This window comes from Rhinolophus sinicus, linkage group LG06 (genome assembly GCF_036562045.2).
Source record: "Rhinolophus sinicus isolate RSC01 linkage group LG06, ASM3656204v1, whole genome shotgun sequence".
Classification (NCBI taxonomy): Eukaryota; Metazoa; Chordata; class Mammalia; order Chiroptera; family Rhinolophidae; genus Rhinolophus; species Rhinolophus sinicus.
In genome coordinates, this window is record NC_133756.1 from 23,062,358 (window position 1) to 23,082,764 (window position 20,407).

Genomic DNA, 20,407 nt, shown 5'->3' on the forward strand with positions numbered 1-20,407 from the left:
AAATCTCTCTTCTGCTTTAAATCAGCCACAGTATGTGACACATGGGTGAGCCAGGAAATGGGGAGTCCCACCCAGGAGAGCTTCAGAGAGAGTCCCTGGGGGTCAGCTGTGCAATACAAGTACCTCCTGCCTCTCTGGGACGCGGGAGACGTGGAACTAAGATAAGCTGACGCGTTTGCACACCTAGAAAATTGTGAAGACAGGCATTTGACAAAACTGATGGAACATTTAGTGAAAATGGTAATAGATACATAAGTATAAAGCTATGCCAATGAAAAAAGAGGTCCTGTGTAACCCCAGGAAAACAAAAGGCTGTACCCAAAGGAACAGCTCCCGTAGTGCCTGACTTGATCCAACACCTGTTCCAAACGGAATCACTGTGCTGAAGAGCAGACTCCAGAGGGAGCCACAGAAACAATGGAATGACCCCCCCACCTCCACTGTCCCTTTTAAAACCCAATCTTCAGACTTGTTCTCCATCCTGTGAGGTCTATGGCAGTTCCCTTAACTCTGGCCCACTCTTAGATCATAAAACATCTTCCAGACAGTTTTAGTCCCAAGAACAGTCTCCGTTTAGTAATTAAGATGTCCTGTCCAGATTAATAATCTCAACTCTGAGCTTCACTGCAGTCCAGTTCCCAACCTGCCCTGCTCAGGCCTGCCTCGGGCTGGGGACCCTAGGTAGGGTGGAGGGACAATTCTCCAGTCCTCTTGCTCTATTTGGAATGGCAGGAAGGGATGCCCTTGTCACATACCACGGGAGCTCTCTGGACTCGGATGTTCAGTGCCCACTTCTGTGGGTTCCCAGGAGAGCTCCCCTGGTTTACAGACGTCCCCCCACCCCCACCCCACTGCTCCCCATGGGATATCTCCAGTCTCTCTCACCTCTGCCTGGCAGGAAGCCCTCGAAGGACAGGCAGGTCCCTTGGAACACAACCCTCTGCCCCACACAACGTAACAGTACAGCTGCCTCTCCACTCTGCCCAGGGCAGGGGTTGCAGCCACAGCTTTCATCTTTGACACCTTCAGACATGGGTACACATACGTGTTCTTGCAGCATCGGGCTGTGCCCAGCTCTGAGTGGGCATCTTAGAGCGCCTCTCACCTGAACTGTGCTGAGGACAAAGCAATCCCCTCCACCCAACTGGCTTGGGGGAAGAAAATGTCACAGCTTTTTCACAGCTCTTGCCAAGGAAACCCTCTCTGGTCTCTACCTGAACCCTTTACACCCTCAAAGCGTGCCTGGTAAGGATCAAATCCAGACTTTAGACATGTCAAGTCCCAATGCAGAGGGTAAAGTCCCACTTTAGAAGGTAGCATCCAATACCTATTGTCAGTACCTACTGTCTTGGGGCTCAGCCAATAGTCCCCACAGTGGCCTCCTATTACACACAGCCCCACCTGAGCACTGGCTTAGCCAAAGAACTCTGCTGCAACCAGAGCAGGAGGGAAGGGAGGGGCAGTGCACGTGGGAAAAGAAGTGGGGTGCAGGTGGGGTTTAAGTGAACTAAATCCTCATCATTCCCAACAAGAAGCCAGTGGGCAGTGAGTACAACTGATGCAGACACTGCAGCGTAAGTCTTCCTTAGAGGCGGCGGCGCTCAGAGGCTAAGGCTTCACCACTGACCAGCTGTGTGACCTTGGACAAGTCACTTTCCTCCCTGGGTCTGTTTCTTCAAATCAGGGCTAATCACAGTAACTCCTTCATAGGGTTGTTGGGAGAATTAAAGGAATGATGTTTGTAATGTGCTTAGAGCCTGACTAGACCATGGTTAAGTACCAAGTTTAGCTAATGTTGTTTTTATGTTTGTAACTGAGACATATGCACAAAAATACTAGAAAACGACAACTAAATGGGTTGAAGGCAGGGCCACCGTGTTGCACACGTCCAGACAGCACCATCCACATACACGGGGCATGCGTGGTGCCCCCTGGAGGCGGGCATCCCAGCAGCCCTGCTCGAAGACAGCTGCCTCTCACGGGGGTGACAATGAAGGAAAGGGGACTGACTGACTCTCTTCAAACTCTTATAGTATAAGGTGATTTTAAAGCTATGTTTAGCCTTATTTTACTAAAAAATTTTTGTTTTTAGAATGTTAATAAAACAAGCTCCTCAAAATAGTAATAACAGCAAGCAACAGGACTTGGTGAACGAGGAAAAGAAAAGCAATGAAGGAAACGACAAAGGAAAAAAATCTTAGAAATACCGTATTTCCCCGAAAAGAAGACCTAACTGGAAGACAATCAGCTCTAATACGTCTTTTGGAGCAAAAATTAATATAAGACCCAGTATTATATTACATTATATTAACCCAATAAATTATATTATATTATATTATATTATATTATATTATATTATATTATATTATATTACATTACATTACATTATACCTGGTCTTATATATAGTAAAATAAGACCAGGTCTTAAATTAATTTTAGCTCCAAAAGACGCATTAGAGCTGGTGGTCCAGCTAGGTCTTATTTTCGGGGAAACACGGTATGACTATATAAAAATTTTTAATTTTTGTTTCAAAATCAGTATTAAAAACTTGTTTCAATAGTATATTCATAAAAATACTAGCAGCAAATACGAACAGGGCATTAATACTCTTCACTTAATTGAGCACTTCAAAATATGTAAATTTTTAATTTTACAAGTAAAATATTCAGACTCCAAGACAAACACCAACTCACAAAAGAGGAGCTATGAACTGTCAATCAACACACAATATACATTTGACTACATGAACAATTAAATAAATGTGAAATGAAATGATAACCAGATATCATTTCCACCTATGACTTAGGAAATTATTTTGGAAACAGGTGAAGATCCAGGGCAGTAAACGCTCTAGGATACTGCCTGCAGCTGTGAACATTTGTGTAACCTTCTAAGGAGCTATTTGGTAATATGTGTCGAATGTTACTACCCTTTAGCCCAGCAATTTTCACTTCTGGGAATCTATCCTAAGAAAATACTCGGAGATGCAAATAAAGACTACCGCATAAAGATATTCACTGCAGCAGCATCTATACTAGGGGAGAAGCTGAAAAACCCTAAGCATTATGCACACACAAATAATATATGTCCGTATTTGTTTGTGTGAACATAAACGATCTCTGAGAGGCCAAACAAAAACATAGGCATTACTAGTTGCCTCCAGCAATGGGAACTGGGAACAGCGGGGGAAAAGAGAAAAGGAAGGCTTTTCCTAAGAACCCTTTTTGGGTCTTCTGAATTTTGAATCATTTTAATGTATCGCTTATTCAAACTAATTTAACAAACTTAATAAAATGTGACATACTTTTGAATGCTTACAAAGAGTTTTAATAACATGGGAAAGGTTTATTATGTTAGAATGTGAAGTTTAAAAGTAAGTATACAAGACTTTCATATTCAGAATGATTTCAATGATGGAAAAAATATTAATATAGGGCAGGTAAGCACAGTAAAGAGACTGAAACGAAATACACCGAAATAAAAATGGATGTCCTGACTGAGGGTGAGATTGTGAGCAAATACTATTTCTAGCTTCATGTTTCTGTAGTTTCCAAATTTTCTACAAAAAAAGAAGTACTACTGACGTATGTGGGAAAAAGAAAGATGATGAAATGAAGGTATCTTTAAAGGGTCAGCCACGTCGCAAAGAAGGGTTAGGAGCGAGACTGAGTACTTTGTTGGCGGTCAGGAATGCATTCCCACAAGGCGGCTCTGCAGGGCGCCATCAGGAGCCCTGAGCGTGGTGCCCATTGCAGCGATGCACTTGCATAAACCAACTGCCCTCCCTGGGCTGCTGCCCTGGGGAACCGGCAGAACCCACCCACCAGGGCTTGGCCACTCAAATCCCGCCTCTCAAGGAAGCCTGGTCTGACCTCTCTCACCAGTGCTGGTCTGTGAGCTCTCTGAAAGCAGGACAGACCGAGGACTCATGTTAGCATCCCTAACAGGAGCCAGGCCTGGTACCCAGCATGCTGAACCCACCTCCAAGCTGGTAGGCCCATCTGCCTGCCCTCTTGACTGGATACTCTCCAAGGCAGAGGCCAGGCCTGGGTGACACTTACTTGTCCGGGGCCAGACATAGAGCCTAGCATATGACAGGGCTCCCGGAAATGTTTGTGGAACAAATGAATAAATTAAAGAATGATATTCTAGACTGGCGCTGTCCAACTGAACTTTCTGTGGTGATAGAAATGTTCTATGGTTGCTCCAACATGGTAGCCACTGGCTACTGGGCACTTGAAATGTGGCTAGTATGACCGAGGGCCTGAATTTTTAATTCGTTAATTATATTGTGAATGAATGAATTGTAAGTAATTTAAATTGAAGTACTCAGAAGGTCTTCCATAAGAACACGTACTTGACGGGGTCATTATAAGATTGCATGAGATCAATTAGGAAAAGGAAACAAGGTGATCCAGTGCCTTACAGTCCTCAACAGACGATCCCTGCAAGATACTGGAAATGATGAAGAGGAAGAGGGAGGGTCCCTAACTGCCCAGAGGGCCCACCTACTCGGCCAATCACACAGTGGGAATTTCCTTGTGTCTGTGACTCCCTAGCAAATTGCCCGATGTATTCTGAGTACATAAGCAGCCAGAGCCACTGAGAGCATGGAAAACCAGGAAGAGAGGAGAGGGAGGGGTTTGAGGCTAAGAGAGGAGAGAATGAACACTTTGCAAACGGCCGGTTCTTGGCCTGCATAGCCAGAGACAAGGAGAGAGGCATTTCCTCCAAGAGGAAGACTTCAGTCAACGGGAACTGCGCCGGTACAAGAAAAGGACTGACTAACCTATGCCGCTTCACCGTCAGTGTCCTGCAGAGGGCATTTCCGCTGTCCCCAGAGGCTGAGCCGTCAGCCCTCCGACCTCACTGATTCTCTCTCACTCGCCTTGCAAGGGGAGCTCGCTAGCAAATATTTCCATTTTATGAGCCAGCAAACCAAAGCTCCGTGAGATTGTCCGAGATCACAAGGTTTAGACTGGCTGGAGCCCAGGAGGCTGCTTAGCACAGGGAGCCAGGTGATAAAGCAGTGAAGATACACAGAGGACTGAGAAGCTGGCCAGGCTGTGAAAACTCGTCCGCTGTCCTCTGCCCTCCAGACTGCGAGCTCCGTGCAGGTGAGGGCTCTGTCTGTGAGCCCACCATGGTGTCCCGGGGACCAACCCAAAACCTGCAACACAGCAGCCATTCAGTACACACTGATGAACCAACCAAGTAACAACCACAATCAGGGGCAGCCCTTCCATTTTCAGGATTCTTTCACATACTTCATCCCATATGCTCCTGACAACTGAGCACGGATTACTCTAGATGCTTTACAAATGGGAAGCTGAGGCTCAGAACTAGAGGGCCACTCTGGGTTGCTTTCCTGAAAATCTGCTTGGAAGACTTTCAGGAAAGCCACACCGTGACTGGAGAGGGACAGATTCATTCCACTGGGGTCCTGCGTGCATTCTGTTCTCTGGTCCACACTCCCTCTGCAAGTCAGACATGCATTCATTACAGACACTGCTCCAAGGAGTCTCGTCAGGGAGGAAAGCATGGAACTAAGCATCTCAATACCTGACTGTTCAGTGAGAGAAAAGTGACAAAGGGCAGTTGGAAGATGAAGGAAGGAAATGGGCCTTCTGGCCAGAGGAGGCAGTTTCTCTCTGTGGTGAATGCGTAAGACTGCACTCCTGGCAGCAGACGTCCAGACGACCTGAGGGAAGACCCTGTGAGGTGAGAAATGGTGGGTGTGGAGTCAGACAGGCCTGCGGCTCCCCCCTATCAGCTCTGGAACTTCAGGCGGGTCATTTAGCCTCTTTGGGCCTGAGTATTTCTCATGTGTAAAATGAGGGTGACGGCACTCCCTCACCAGGAGTAAGCGTAGGAAGAAGGAAACGGCTTCATGAGCTATCTATTCACAGCAGGGCTCCCCGATGGAAGCCCCTGGAGCAGTGCCGAGAGCCGCCAGCGAGGGGAAGTGGGAGCAGAACAGCGATGGCATCAGACACTTAGGAGGCACAATCAAGGAGGGTATTAGAATCAGAAGGCAACTGCGACCCAGGGATGGGGGCAGGTCCGAGCCTCCTGGCCCACCCCCCAAACAGGCCCTCCTCTGGACATCACAGCGACCACAGGTTGAGTGAGCGCCTTGGACTGACCCCAGGGCCAGCACCTGTCAGAGAGCTACGCGGAGGCAGCCCATGCCCAGCTCAGCAAGGGACACAGCTCCTAACCTTCCCCTCGCCCTAAGCGCAGCCAAGATGCCAGCCAATCAGATCTGTGTCTCTAGCATGGATTAAAACCTCAGTCTGTGACTCCAAAGTCCTTATTCTATTCATTTACCAAAAAAAAAAATTAAAAAAAATATCAGAGTAAAGAGGTAGGGTCTGTGGTATAGAAGAGAAATAGCATGAGACCAAGTCAGACCGGGGACCTAGTCCCAGCTCTGCACTAAGACTAATAACAACAGCTCAGCTTTGTGACACACCTACTATGTGCTAGCTCCTGAGCTAGGTGCTCTACAGACTTCTCGGCTTGATCCCCACATCAACCCTATCAGATAGGAATTATCGTCATTTTAAATTTTCTCCAGTGAGGAAAACTGGGGCTCAGAGTTCAATGAACGTGCCCAAGGTCCAGCAAGTGGTCTAGTCGGGATCTGAAACCAGTTCTGACCCCAGAAGCCATGTGGCCACCTTTGTACAAGTAATATGGCCTCTCTGAACCTTAGTCTTTCCATCTGCTCAAAGGGGGATTGAACGAATAATGATTTGGGCGGAACTTGACAGTTTACAAAGGTCAAACCACAGCAGAGCCTGGAGAGGAGCCAAGAGACCAATACAATCCCCCCAGGCCCCTGTCTAAGCCTGTCCTGGAATGGGGATCTGGGGTGTGTACCTCAGTCTCCATCCCAGCAGGGCTGCCGAGAGCGGGCTCTGGCTCCCAGTTCCAATACTTGGTCCAAGGTTCTTCTTCATCTTAGAGAAATCTGGGTCAGATGTGTTGCAACCACCAATATCTGCTCTTTAAACCACAAGACAAGACACATTTTACAGCACCTGGCACTGCCTAGAAGGGAGGGTAAGTGTGCACAGAGTGTGTCTACAACCCTGGACCAGGCAGGCCAGGCAGGACAGCCATCAGGCCTCCAGCTCCTCTAGTCGCCTGGCAGCTCTTGGTTAAGAAGGGTCTGTGATCACTGAAGCCAAGTCTTTGAGGGGAGGGGAGAGGAGGGCAGGCAGACAGAGGGGAGAAGAGGAGAGCGGAGGGGAGGGGAGAGAAAGGGAAGGGAGGGGAGGGAAAAGGGAGGGGAAGGGAAGAAGGCCCAGATAGGTAAGAAGACTTGTCCAAGGTCACCTTGAAAGCCATGGGGAAGACGTCATTATGAAGAGCCCCCAAGATGGTGCTAGAAAGAAAATATGACCGGGTCTGCACGGGAGAACTCATTGCATGTTTACTGGAGTCTCGCGTGGGCTGAGAGCCTTCCGTGTGGTCAGCCTTGTAGGAAAAAGAACGCAAAACTCAGCTCCTCCTGTACAGGCTACAAGTTCCTTGAGGGCATCACCAACCTTCCTGGTCACCCACTCTGAGCCAGGCCCTGTGCTGGGCACGCGGGGTGCAGGGATCATGAGACTCAGCCCGTCCTCAAGGGCACTTAAGTAAACAGAAATTCACCAGAGAGAGTGACCAGTGCTACAGCAGAAGGAAGGATGGGGCCGTAGGGGCCAGAGCTCTAGCATGACCCAGCCTAGGAAGAAAGGGAAGGCTTCTGAGAGGAGGCGGCACTTCAGCTGGGTCTTAAAGAATACGTAGGAGTCAGTCTGGTGGAAAGGGAGGGCAGGAAGGCCCTGCCAAGGCTTTTGTTTACTAAACATTTACAGAAAAAGAAGGAGGAGGAGAATTCCAACATGCACTGAGCCATTTACCATGTGTCCATCTCTGTACATCCGCACTTACATGTACAAGTATTAACTCACTTAATCTTCCTATCAGCCCTTTGAGAGCATCAGCATTGTTACCCCCGTGTTACATATCGAAGCCCAGAGAGCTCAGTAACTTGCCCAAGATCTTCAAGTCAGCATCGGAGCCAGAATTTGAGCCTCGTGGCCTTTTTCCACACCCGCAACCTCAATGAACACCATATATGCTTCTCCCATGTGTACTTTGTGCCAGACCTGATACTGGACTCAGGGTACAAAGGGAAATATTTGGGTAACTATTTATTTTCCAACTTGTTCTAAAAATGATTTAAGGAGGCACAAAGGTTAATTAAAAGAAGCTCGCATGTATCAGGACAGGACAAATAAAGAGAAAATTCCAGGTCTGGAGCTGCATAAGGAAGTCTGACGCTGCCGAGAACCAGCCAAGCAGGCATTAGCAAGGATGATGCTGGACTGGCGGGAAAGCCTTAACTGCCAGATCAAAGCGCTTTGGGTTTTTCCTATTGGCCAAGCGGTTGTCAATCTACAAGCCAAGTCTCTCAGAGGAGAGCATTAAAGCACATTTCTACAGATGTGTGAGTAGTTGATAAAATACAAACCTATTTAAGAGACCTCTTAAAATTAGCAATCTCATTAGGTATTTTTTCCATCAACAGATACTAAAAAATATAATTGTTAGCATGTGAACATGGGAAAGATTTTTGTCCTTGGATTTAGAAAACTTGAATATCTCTGCTGTCAGGGATAGAAGTAACAGATAGGTTTTAAGCAAGGAGTTGCTAGGATTCAAGGTCTGGGATATTTGCTCTCTACCTATACCCCTGCCCTATACCCCCACCTTCTCCAAGCCTCTCAAGCTGCTGGAAATCAACCATCTGGGAGCCCAGAGATGAGCCTACCCCAGCGAGACGCTCCAATGCAGAGATATTCTCACAAAGAGCGCTGCATAAGTACAAATGACTGTTTGATCAATCATTTGGCCTCAGCGTGGGATTTGGTTAGAATTAAAGCCATCTGGCTTGTGGGGGGGGGGTGATGGGGGAGGAGACAACCAGGCGGGAAAATGACCCACTCCCTCCCCCAAAAAGCATTGTTAAAATATAACGGGGGGGAAAACAGTAAAGTCTCTGCTGTTATTTCAGCCTAAGCCACTTAATCCTTCAGCACATAAAGCAACTTATTTATGACCTTTTCCCTTTAAAAAGTAAATCAGAAGACGCTGCCTTGAATTCAGATATCGCTGAAACTCACTACTCATCCCTCCCAGACAAATATCCTGTTTCATAAACCTTCTTCGAGATACTTGAAACTGCAGATGACTAAATGCCTAGCTTTAGGCGTCTGACATTCCAGGGAATTAATATTTAAACTTATTATAGGAAAAAAGAATTGAGTTTGGTTGAAGCATGAAATATTTAATAGTGTTCTCCAAATTAGAAACCCTATTTTGTTTCGCGCTGGAAATGCCAACGTTATTACCTGGGCTTTGCACTCAAATAAGATAAAATGCACAGGCGGTCTTGAGATTAAATACACAATTACGGCCGATTTCTCCAGAGAGAAGGGGAGTGAGACAGGTTTGGGGAGTGGAAGCGATTGAGTTTCATTTTTACGATACACTTAAAATTATATTCTCATTCTCTGCCTTGAGGGTTGGACTTGAGAGGGTGAAGCCACTTAACCACCGAAAATTGTGTCAAGATCAGTGAATCCACGGAGGCCTGTTCAACGCGCTCGGAATGGGCCGGCTGCCGGGCAGAACCCCGTAACTTTCTCTCCTTGCTAGGACAAAAGTATTAAGTGGTTTGGGATAAAAATTAAGCTTCATTTGATACAGTGGATCCTGGCAGCTTCTGCCGGCACGTGTAATTTATTTACAGGGTTGGAAAGTCGGCAAAATACATCATCAACTCTTACACAAACTTCTACTAGGTATTAAATACTCAAGCCTCAGAGAAATAATTCATATAGTCCAGCAACCGTCCAAAATAAACCCAATCTCCAGCCCTGGGGAGAGCTTGAAAACAGCAAATGGGATCTGTATTTTTTAAGTCAGGTTTATAATAACTCTCTGGTTTCTTACTGAAGCCTTATTTTCCATCAAACCTGTTATTTAAAAACAAAAGCAATAATATCTAAAAGAGTAATCTTGTTGCTGGAAAGATACAAATAGGAAAATGCTGGGCCACCTGGCAGCCAGAGCCAGGCTGATACTTCTGCCTACTCTCCCTTTCAGACCGTCTTCACATCCAAAGGCAGAGAAGCCTTGGGCAATAAAGACTCCTGCAATTTCACCTTCAGAATAAGTGTGATGCCTTGAGAATATCGGCACGCACATTCTCATGAACGCACTTGGCCTTATGCAAGGCCACAAACACAGACGAGCGGAGAGACCTTTTCCTTCCATAGCGGGTCATTTGGTTCAGTCATCATTTGACACACAATGCCCATTTCCCACAAACAAACTCTCAGGTTCACTCTGATCCCTGGCCTTTTCTTCCTCCCAAACCCTCTTTCATCCCAAGTGTTTAATAAGAAATAATTGTTTAATAGATCTCAAGACACCGCGCCCAGGGAAGCACGCATTCTACACACCAGGCGTGGTGGAGATTGTGAGGAATTCTCTTCAAACAGATGTCTTCAAAAACCATAGAAGGGAGGCCGCACCCAGGGCCTGGGCCAGGAACCTCCCCAAACTGCGTGAAAGTCTCAAACAGGAACTAAAACCCGCCTTCACAGATGGGGTGTGTACGTGTGTGCCGCTGCTTCTGAGAAGGGGTGCTGTAAGGGGCCCCTCCATAGCCTCAGAGAGCCCTTGCCTGAGGACCCCATGGCACAACTGGGAACCACTGAAGCAGGGCGGTGGGTAGAGCCCCAAGACAGAGTCCCCCCTGAAAATTACACCTGGGCCTGTTAGCTGTGACTCAGAAAGTGCCGCTCCAGGGAATGGCTGTCTGGCCCGGCCTATGGCTTTCCGCTGCCTTTCCCCTCCACTTCCAGGCACACTCTACAGCCACAGTGACTTCTTGCCACCGCTTGGGTGTTAAAGGCTATCCTTGAGAGCCCTGTGCTTTAGTGGGAAAGTACCGGCTTTGCTGTCAGAGGGAGCTGGGTTCGAATCCCAGGCTCTACTACTTACTACCTGCATGGCGAGTCGCTGTGAATTACATAGTGAGCTTATTAGGATAAATCAATAACCTTTCCAAGCCTCAGTTCCCCCATCTGTAAAATTAAAATAAGGCCTCCTGTCCTCATCAGGTTGTTGGGCATTATTAAATGCAATCACAGCTAGAAAGTACCTGGCCTGACACAGAGTGGGTACTCAATAAAGGTTAGTTGACCTCCCTCCTCCGGTTCCTTCGATGGTCAGCTTCAAGAGTCAAGAGTTCCAAGGAGAGGTCATGTCTATAACCTGGCCTCAGACAAAAGTGGCCTCCTTCCACACCCTGGATTCTTCCCAACCTTCCCAGCCTAGTTCATGTGGAATCCTGGAGCATTAGAGCAGGAAGGGACTATAGTTCATCCCATTAAACTGCTTCCCATTTTACAGATAGGGAACCCGAGGCTTAAAGCTAAGGGCATGGTCCACATGCATGGAGGCTGTACAATGGCGCATGTGTTTGCTCCAGACAGGCCCAACCATAACCACCAAATAAATTCAGGCCATACAGGAAATGCATTATTCAGTTAGCGGACTGAAGGTCTCCTCTCAGTGCATCTGACTCAAATGCTGACTTTAAAAACACAGCTCGTAATGCTAACACAATCCGCCTCAACCAGCCGGAAACCTTCTGAAGGAATAACCCTTTGGAGTTTAGGGAAAGACGTTGGGAAGGGTGGGGGAAGAAACAGATGCTTTAAAGTGACTTTAAACTATAAGACCACTGGGTTAGGGTTGTATCCTCTCCACCCCCACCCCACCCAAGCCTCTGTTTTCTTTCAGTTTCTTATAAATAAGGCCTTGGGAGACCAAAGCAGCCACAAAACATTCCACCCACCCCCCGTTTTTTGGTTGTTGTTTTTTTTTGCTTTCCTTACTCAGTAACTCAGCTATCAGTCCCGGACTTTGCTTCTAATGCTGAAAGCATTTTTTTTTCATTGTAAACTATTAATTCGGGCAGCGGTTGTTGATAAACAAGAAGTTCGGTTTTTAAACTGCTAGAATCATTAGCACAGTGAAGGCAAGCAGCACAAATATTTCAAAGTGTGCTCTTTTTTCCTGGCCCTGGTATTACAGCTGTGCTCTTTGCATAATGCAGTTGAATTTTTCAAGGCCCACTGCAAAGTTTGTTTCATTTCTTCTCCCGCTTGCACTAAGTGTCTTCTGTTTCTTTAAACACAAAAATAAACTACCCCCTACCAAAAGAAGCAACACAACTCTCTAGGTCCAAACTAATTGCAACTAAAATCGGTATTAAGAAAATGAATTAGCAAACCACACATTAGAATTTAACTTTGAATATAATCATAGCTAGAAGGTGAGATTGTTGAAATACCACCACATGGGCTTCAATACAGAGATTTCTTTTCCAAGAAAGTTGAGAGAAGAAAGGGAAATTACACTGTCTACAAAAAAGACACAGTTAGGGAGAGTCACTGGTCAACCTAGAAATAAAGTTGGTATCTATTTGTTTGTTGTTTTTTTCCCTAATCCGATCCAAAAAAGGATTGCAAACCCTATTCCAAACTTTAGTTTCTCTCCTTTTTTTCTAGGGTGCTGGCCAAACTCCACAAAATAAAACCGAAGAAAATGATGACAATTATGCAACATTCAGAACAAAGAACATAAGAATATATTTTTTAAAATGATTCATTGTGCACTTATGCCTGTAATGAGATTTTAACGCATTGTAAAAATAAGTGCATTGTAAAAATAAGTGCGCTGGCTCACTGAGCTTCTCACGCAAATGCAGCGAAGGGAGATGAGTAACTCAAAGATGGGGTGGGTTTTGGTTTTTAATTCAGGAGAAGTGTGAGGGAAAACCACGGCATATGAAGAACCATGTTTTTAAATCACAGACAGAACAACACAGTCTATCAATGTGATTCCACAGCTGAGAGCGTCCTGAGATCGCAGCCCAGTTAAGCACTGCAGGTAAACTGCTCAGAAACAGCTAAGCCTAAATTAAGTAACGATCTCATATGAGATCGTATGCATGCCAAGTCTTAGCAGCTTCTAGAGAGCTAGGGAGGCAAGAAGGGAAGAGAAATTCTAGCTGTACACGATTTTTAGGGAATCTTGGGGAATTATATTTGCACTATGTCTATAGAAGATTTGTCAGATACGTAACTCCTAGAGATGTAGACACAACATACTTCCTATCTTATTTGTGTACCCACACACAAACATGTTTCTCTTTGTCTCACTGAGCCTGACATTTGGCCAGCAGGTTTTTCTCCCCCTTATTTGAAACCTCAAGCCCCGAAAAAATTTGGATCTGATTATTTCCGGATCACAGGACCAGCACTTTAAAATGGATGAAATGCAAGCAAATTGCCCACCAGAGCCGGAGGGGGTAAATGCTTTCACCATAACTCATACCTTTCTATTACGGATGCAATAGCCCCTCCAAGGCTGCCCCAGAACAAGTGGCTTCTGATTCAGATGGAGAAACTCTACCAGGTAACGCCACCAAACCCATTACATTTACTCTCCAGCACCAGCAGCCTCCAACGTCCCTACACACAACCTACAATTGCTTTCCTTCTTTGTTTTCCACATATACATTTATATATGTATATATTTATATGTGTTATATATATATGTGTATGTGTGTATATATATGTGTGTGTGTGTGTGTGTATATATATATATATATATATATATATATATATATATACATATATATGCTTTTTCATTTTTAAGTTACAAGATTGACTACTTTGGGGCATTTACAGCCTTGGTATGACGGCTGTTTACTAATGGCAGGGTCCTCATTTGTCGTGATCACCAGTCCTGTTTTTATTGCTAGGACGTGTCTAATCTCAGCACATGGTGAAAAGGGCCCAGTGAGTCTCTGTGAATTAAAAAGGGAGTTTATTATCTGGTATCGTCTGGGAACAGCGACTCTGGACAAATGGAATCATCTGGTAAACAGAGACGTTTCCTAACAATGTCACAGATACTAGTCACCAGTTTCCAAAGATTTAAGACAGAAGAAATACTAACAGCGAAAAGTATTTTAATTTCTCTGGGAACATTTGGGAGGCCGTGCTGAACACCAGCTCTCGGCCCCAACCAGACACATGTAGAAGGTACAAGTTGTAGAACCAGAATTGAATTTTTGGAACAGGAAACCTTGAAAATGGCCACATACTGCCTGTAGCTTTGAGCACATCCTTGAACCTTATATCTTCACCTATAAAACGGGAATCATAGTAATTAGAGCCAGTATCTGCCCAGCACTCTACAGACTAGAAAGTGCTTCTACATCTGTTCCCTCAGAACAGCCCACAAGGTAGAACACAGCTGGCGCGAGGACAGATGAGAGAATATGTAGGCACACACGCTGACAACTGTAAAGCGCTGTGCACGGAGAATGAGCCCCATCAGGCCATCGCCAACAAGAGCTGACCACCTCCATGAAGCCCAGATGTTTACCTTCTTTCCTTGTCAGGACTTCCACAAGCAGAATGTCGGGTGTTTAATAATAAGAAAGAAAAACGCAGCATCTGGTATTTTGGCCTTTCCAGCTGTTTGGAATCTGGATAAACGGGACTCTGCCATAAACAGATCGTGATTCTTATTGTAAATGATGATAATGTTAGTCCATAACGTTGCACCATCCCAATGCCTCCTGACTCCAGATCTGGAAACACAGAGGACCCCAACATTTATGGATAAGCTGCCGAATGCAAGAGCTCGCTCCCTTCCTCAGCTTCGGGTTTGTCCAAGACAGAAGGCAGATCATCTGAAACCTGACTCCAGACCGAGCAATATCGTCTCCTCTCCCGTCACTGCGCAGCAATGGCCACACCAGCCCTGAAGCCGGGCTGCTCTCAGCTTCCCTGGCTACAGCGTCAGTTAATGCTCTTCACATTCAACATTTTAAAAACCAAACCTTGCTCCCCGCTTGCCCTACCCCCTTTAGCTCAAGTATTCCTGACTGCAGCATGGTTCCCAGCATGAATTAATAAAAGAAACCCCTTCTTCCTTTTTTATAAAGCATCCTTACAACCATTGTTTCCTTTACCCTGGGAGGTAAGTATTATGATCGCTCGTGCAAATAAAAAGCCAGAGGCTGAGAACGGTACACATATTACAGGAGTAATACGCCACATAATCAGGCACTGAAGCAGCCCTTTCACACTCTATCACTGATGCTCTCCTCAGTCTTTCAAAGTAAGTCTCCCGGTAGATTTATAAACGAAGAAACCAAGGCTCAGAGAGTGAAATAACTTCCCCCGAGGTCCCACAGATCATCGGCCGCAGGGTCTTACAACTTCCAACACAGTCAATAAATATTTTGCAATTGGTATTTCTATCTGTCTGTTTCCAATAAGCCTCAGACTTGGAGCTAAACGACAAACATTGAAAGGGTTACGTGGTCTGGGGAATATTTTGGTGGGAATAAGGGCAGTAACAAGGTGTTGTTTCCTTCTAGCACTTTTAAGACAGCTACCACAGTTCTGCTTTTGTCTCAGGCCACTGGGTGACTTGACTGTGAAGAAGAACTTGCCCAGAGGGACAGAAGCCAGGTCAGAAACCTCTTGAAACCTCTTCAAGCCCAGGTCCGTGAGCAATGGGTTGGCTAGAGATCCCCAATCAGACCTGCTGGGTGGCCTTTTACAAATGAGACACTACCCTCACCCTCAGGCTTCAGTTTCTTCATCTTTCAAATGGGTGTGATAAATCCTATCTCACCAGCCTCACTGCAGGCTGTGAGGAAAACAGCCTCTTACAAAAAGCTTACCCAGAATGACCATCTTAAGGTACAAAGAAAGAGGTTCTTCCTCCCATCCCTTCATCTTCCTCTGCCTTTCTAAATACCATCCTGATTTAAAGAGCTCATGTTTTAGACATTGCGGGGAAAGGGGTTATAGATAAAAATAACTGGGGTTTGGGAAAATAGAAGTAGGAAGATCATACACGAGCATCCAGATGAAAGGTGTCTAACCACAGCTTGGAACAAAGGCTATGTCTGGGAAAGCCAATCACCAGGTCAGTGGAACCGCGATGTTCACAAGACAGCTACGAGTTTTTCAGACACAAAACGCTGTAAGAGGGTATTCGTTTAAGTGAGGATTGTGTAGGGAGGGAGGCAAACCAGGGAGCTCAGGGCAGCAAATATTACTCACGTCTTGCTGCGTAGCAGTCTTCTCTCCCTAGTAAAAGAGAACCTCATACGTGTATTCGAGCAGTATTACTCTAATGGTGGTGTTTCTCTATCTTTCCTCTAAAATATGATCTCTACCTCTTGGAAAAGAGGCTGATGTTTAAAACAACAAGTCAAGAAACAGTGCTCGCCCACAAAATCACGTGTTTTCATTAAAAAGAAGAAAAAAAAAAACCTGTTTATGTTTATTTCATTTGGCCAGTCCCTGAATTGGGAAGTCGGGTATGTTTTCCCCGGGAGCTCTCAATTCTAAAAGGAAACCACCCTACCTTTTCTAAATTGCTGGGGCTGCTGCTAAAGGATGATGCCTGTAGAGCCATAAAAGAAACTGTTTTTGTCTTCCTTGAGAATCACCTGGAAATAGAACCAACAGGCCCCAAACGCCGAAAAAAATGAAACCCCAAAACCTTGGTTTCTCCCCGGGGGAAAAAAAAGTATGTGGGGGGCGGCAGGAGGGCACAGAGCCTTAACAATTTCCCTAATTTCTGGTTAATTATCTGTCAGCATGAAACTTATAAATAATGGCTCAATAATAATTAACTGTGATGAAAAGAACATGCTCATGAGAATCCTGGCAACATCGCTGGTTTTGAGCCCGTAAATGGTACTGGGGACTGCACCCTAATGGGTAGAGGAATAGTATTGCAAAATAACTTTTAACCAAAGACTATGCTTCTGAAGCATCCAGTACAGAAAAACCATTTTTCAAGTCAGAACTTGACTGAAGCTGGATCACAAATTCATAAAATTTTCCATCAGGAATCCAGAAATCACCTGGTGTAATTAATTTCTTACTTGACAGGTGGGGAAACTGAGGTCCCAAGAGGAGAGGAGTCTTCCTGAAGGCCTCTGGTTTTTGTTATTGAGAGAGATTGGAATATTTCAAAATATGCCTTTAGCGGGCTCAGAGAGATACTCAAGTGGCTGGCTACTCACCCTAATTTATGAGATTTTAACAAGTTTCACATAACTTTTATCAGAAACATCCAGAAGCAAAATGATGTAATCTGACCTTTCTAGACACACACTTGCCCAAAACAGACTTGAGTTTAAATTAGATGCTTCCTAAACAGGCATCGCTTTAGAATGACACACAAGCTAGTCCCAAACAACTAGAAAGAAACTGAAGACCTCTGGAGAAAGTTCCACCAAGTTCTCCGGAGGATTCCTACAAAGGCGTGCGGTGGCGACATTAGGCTGCCCGAATCTCTCCACGCCGCGGCCTGGTACGTTGGCAGAGACAGACTTACCCTTCCCAGCGGCGGCGACCTTGGACAGACCATAGTCCCGGGGGCTTCGGGGCCGGAGGAGGTCGTGGGCGCGCGGCTGTGGCACGGGCAGCCGGGACAGCAGATCACGAGGGTCCCCATCCCCGCAGCCGCCACCGCTCACGGTGACCCTGAAGGCCATGTGTGCGTTGAGGCCTGCGGGCCCACCACAAGGACCCGGGGCGCCGGGGGCCTCCTTCGGCCTCTTTTCTGAGTGCGCTTCAGCCACCTCGCAGTGCATGGCGCCGGGGCTGGGCGCGCCTTTGGGGGTCGCGCCGGACTCCTGGGGAGCAGAAACAGAACAGGAGCGTTAGAAGGAGGGGAGCGGCTCCCTTCTGGTCCCGGGGCCGCGGTTTGGGCGGGTCACCACCCCTCAGTTCATTCCTTACTCAAAACTGGGCTAGCACACTTACCCTAACCTGGCAAACTCTCCTGACCCCGGGTAAAAGCTCCTTCCTGAGGCGTAAGCGACCCGCACTTCCTTACCTGGTTAGTCGAGGGTCGCCGCCGCCGGCCGCCACAGCTCATCCCCGAAGCCTCCACGCCCTCCTACCCAAATCCGCCTCCACCGACTTCAGCCCTCTTTGAACGAATGGGGAAACTGAGGCCTAGCGAGGGGAGAGCGCCTGTGCGGTATTACCCAGTGAGAAAGGGAGTAGGCGGCAACGAGGATTCCCCGGGCAGGGCTCTGGCGAAGCCGCAGAGACTGCTCCAGGTGGGTCGCAGGCTGCGCCTTGGGGGCGCTCTGGGACCAGGTGGCTCCCAAAGACCGGGAACTGCGCACCCACGGGTCGAGGCGCAGACCCTCGGAGATTCACCCACGACCACCTAAGCTGCGAAAATGGGAGTCCGAATGGGAGTCCAAGGATGGGCGCTCAATCCGGTGAGGTGAAACCATCACACACGCACGCTCCCACGCGCAGCAGATAAATCGAACCCACCACGCGCTCAAACCCGCACCAAGTCAGTGACGCCAATGCACGCCCACTCCCACGCACATCACACACCCCCTCCAATGCACGTTCGGGGACATGACGTACACATATACTACTCTCCCGTTCACCCGCTCAGGCACTCAGCACCACTAGCAGCCGCACTGTTTCACACTCCACAAGCGCGCCCTGATTCCCCCTCCACAGAGCCTCGGTCTTTCCGTCATCCCTTCTAGAACGAGGGACCGGGGACCCCAAAATCTCCTTTCCCCTTGGCGCTCCCCGCGCCATCCCAAAGTTCCCCAGACTCGAGCGTCGCTGGGACGCCAGCCCCAGACCTTGGTCCCGGGCGCCGCCCCCTCCCAGCGGCACGGGCCGCGCCCCCTCTCACCTTGCCACAGCCGCAGCAGCTCGCGAGGCGCAAGGCTCGCCGCGCCTCCACTGGCGCCCCAGCCCCCGCAGCCGCGGCTGCGGCCGCCGCGTCCTGCGGGGCGGCACCCCGGGGTGGGGGCGGGGCCAATGCTTGCTCGACAGCCACTCCGGCCACTGGCTCGCTGAGGCCGTCCTGCTGAGGCCAATCGCGGCGCGAGGCGGGGCCTCCTCGCCTGGGGGCCTGGGCGGGGCTGGGCGGAGGGTTTGACAGGCGGTGGCGGCCCAAGCACTCCCCTGCCTGCCACACTCCCGCCAACGAGTGGGCCAGGCGCTTAAGAAGGCGCCGCGGGAGACAGAGGCTGTGCTCTGTCGTTGAGACTGGGCCGGCCTGGGAGGTGGAGTGCACTGGGCGTCAGGAGAGCCGGTTCAACCCGGCTCTGTCCCCGTCTCTCCCAGTGGCTGGGGCAAGGCCCTTCCGCGTCCCTGGTCAATTTTCTTCTCAAATGGGAAGGGTGAAACCTGCTAAGGGGAAGGCAGTAGATGTGAAAGTGCTTTAAAGTTTTCTTCCAACCCGCTCACTTTAGAGCTCGCATAGATTTCACACTGAGTCAGCTTCAAAGTTGGGACCCAAACCCAAGGCTCTCAGACCACTTTTCTTACGTTTCTGTTTTTGATGGTGTTTTTCACGGGGAAAAGCCCTGGCTGGAGGATTTCAAACTCCAAGGATAAAAGGCAAACAAAGAAACAGAATCCCAGATCCCGACTAGAAAATATTCCAATTGAATCTGTGAATCTGTCTGGAAGTGCTATAGTTCTGGCCTCTGTCTGGGGATTTAGAGTTGGGGATTGTTGCTACTTTTATGGCAGAAGGGGAGGGGTAGAAAGGAGCGAGAGTAGTTCACCAATCCCTCCAACTTGCTACCAGGTACTCCTCCCTCCCTGCCCCACACTTCTGAAGGTCCAGTGTTGGCTCATATACTTCATAGCTTTCTCTGTGTTTCCTATGCTAACACTCTTCCTTCTTGTCCATCTTCATATTCCTTCCTAGGAATCATTTAAGTCCTTGTGGATTTAGGCAAATCATAACCTAACTCTGGACCTGTTTCCCCCTCAAAAAGCAAGAAGGTAGAAGATCACTGGCCTTTCTAGTTCTACCTTTCAGTGAGTCTGGGAGCCAAGTCCTCTGCCCTTCCTCCATCACCACACACATACACTTAGTCAGGACTCTGAAAACATTTGCTGAATACGTCAATTAACCAACCGGAACTGCAGGCAAAGGGCTCCACATTTCCAAGATGCAGCAATGGCTCATTCAGTTATTCTTCACTGAGCACCTACCCAGAGCTGGGATACGGGGATCCTATCCTGCCTTCCCCCCGTTAGCACACGGCTCCACTCCCTCAGACAGATGGGTTTGTAAAGCCTGAAAAAGTAATGAGGTTAACCTGCTCGATAAAATGGGCTTCTTAAACACTGTATATGGCAGGACAACTTTGGAGATACATACATTGTGTTTTCCTAGAAGGAAACACCGGACAGTGTTAACAGTAGTTAAGGGAATGGGGGACTA

General features: G+C 47.5%; 1 protein-coding gene across 4 annotated transcripts in view; it reads right to left on the reverse strand.

The window, feature by feature from the left end:
• The window catches only part of GLIS1 (GLIS family zinc finger 1), a 212,687-nt gene extending 193,735 nt beyond the window's left edge, over positions 1 to 18,952 (reverse strand). For 3 of the 4 annotated variants that reach the window (XM_019742765.2, XM_019742763.2, XM_019742766.2), the window contains exons 1-2: positions 18,857 to 18,952; positions 17,516 to 17,816 (exon numbers count right to left, since the gene is read on the reverse strand). In XM_019742765.2, the coding sequence (XP_019598324.2) occupies positions 17,516 to 17,774 (259 nt within the window). In that variant the 5' untranslated portion in view covers positions 17,775 to 17,816; positions 18,857 to 18,952. Of the gene's footprint in view, positions 1 to 17,515; positions 17,817 to 18,173; positions 18,784 to 18,856 lie in introns of those variants that run through there. The other variant, XM_019742764.2, reaches the window with a different exon arrangement.
• Positions 18,953 to 20,407: the final 1,455 nt, after the last annotated feature.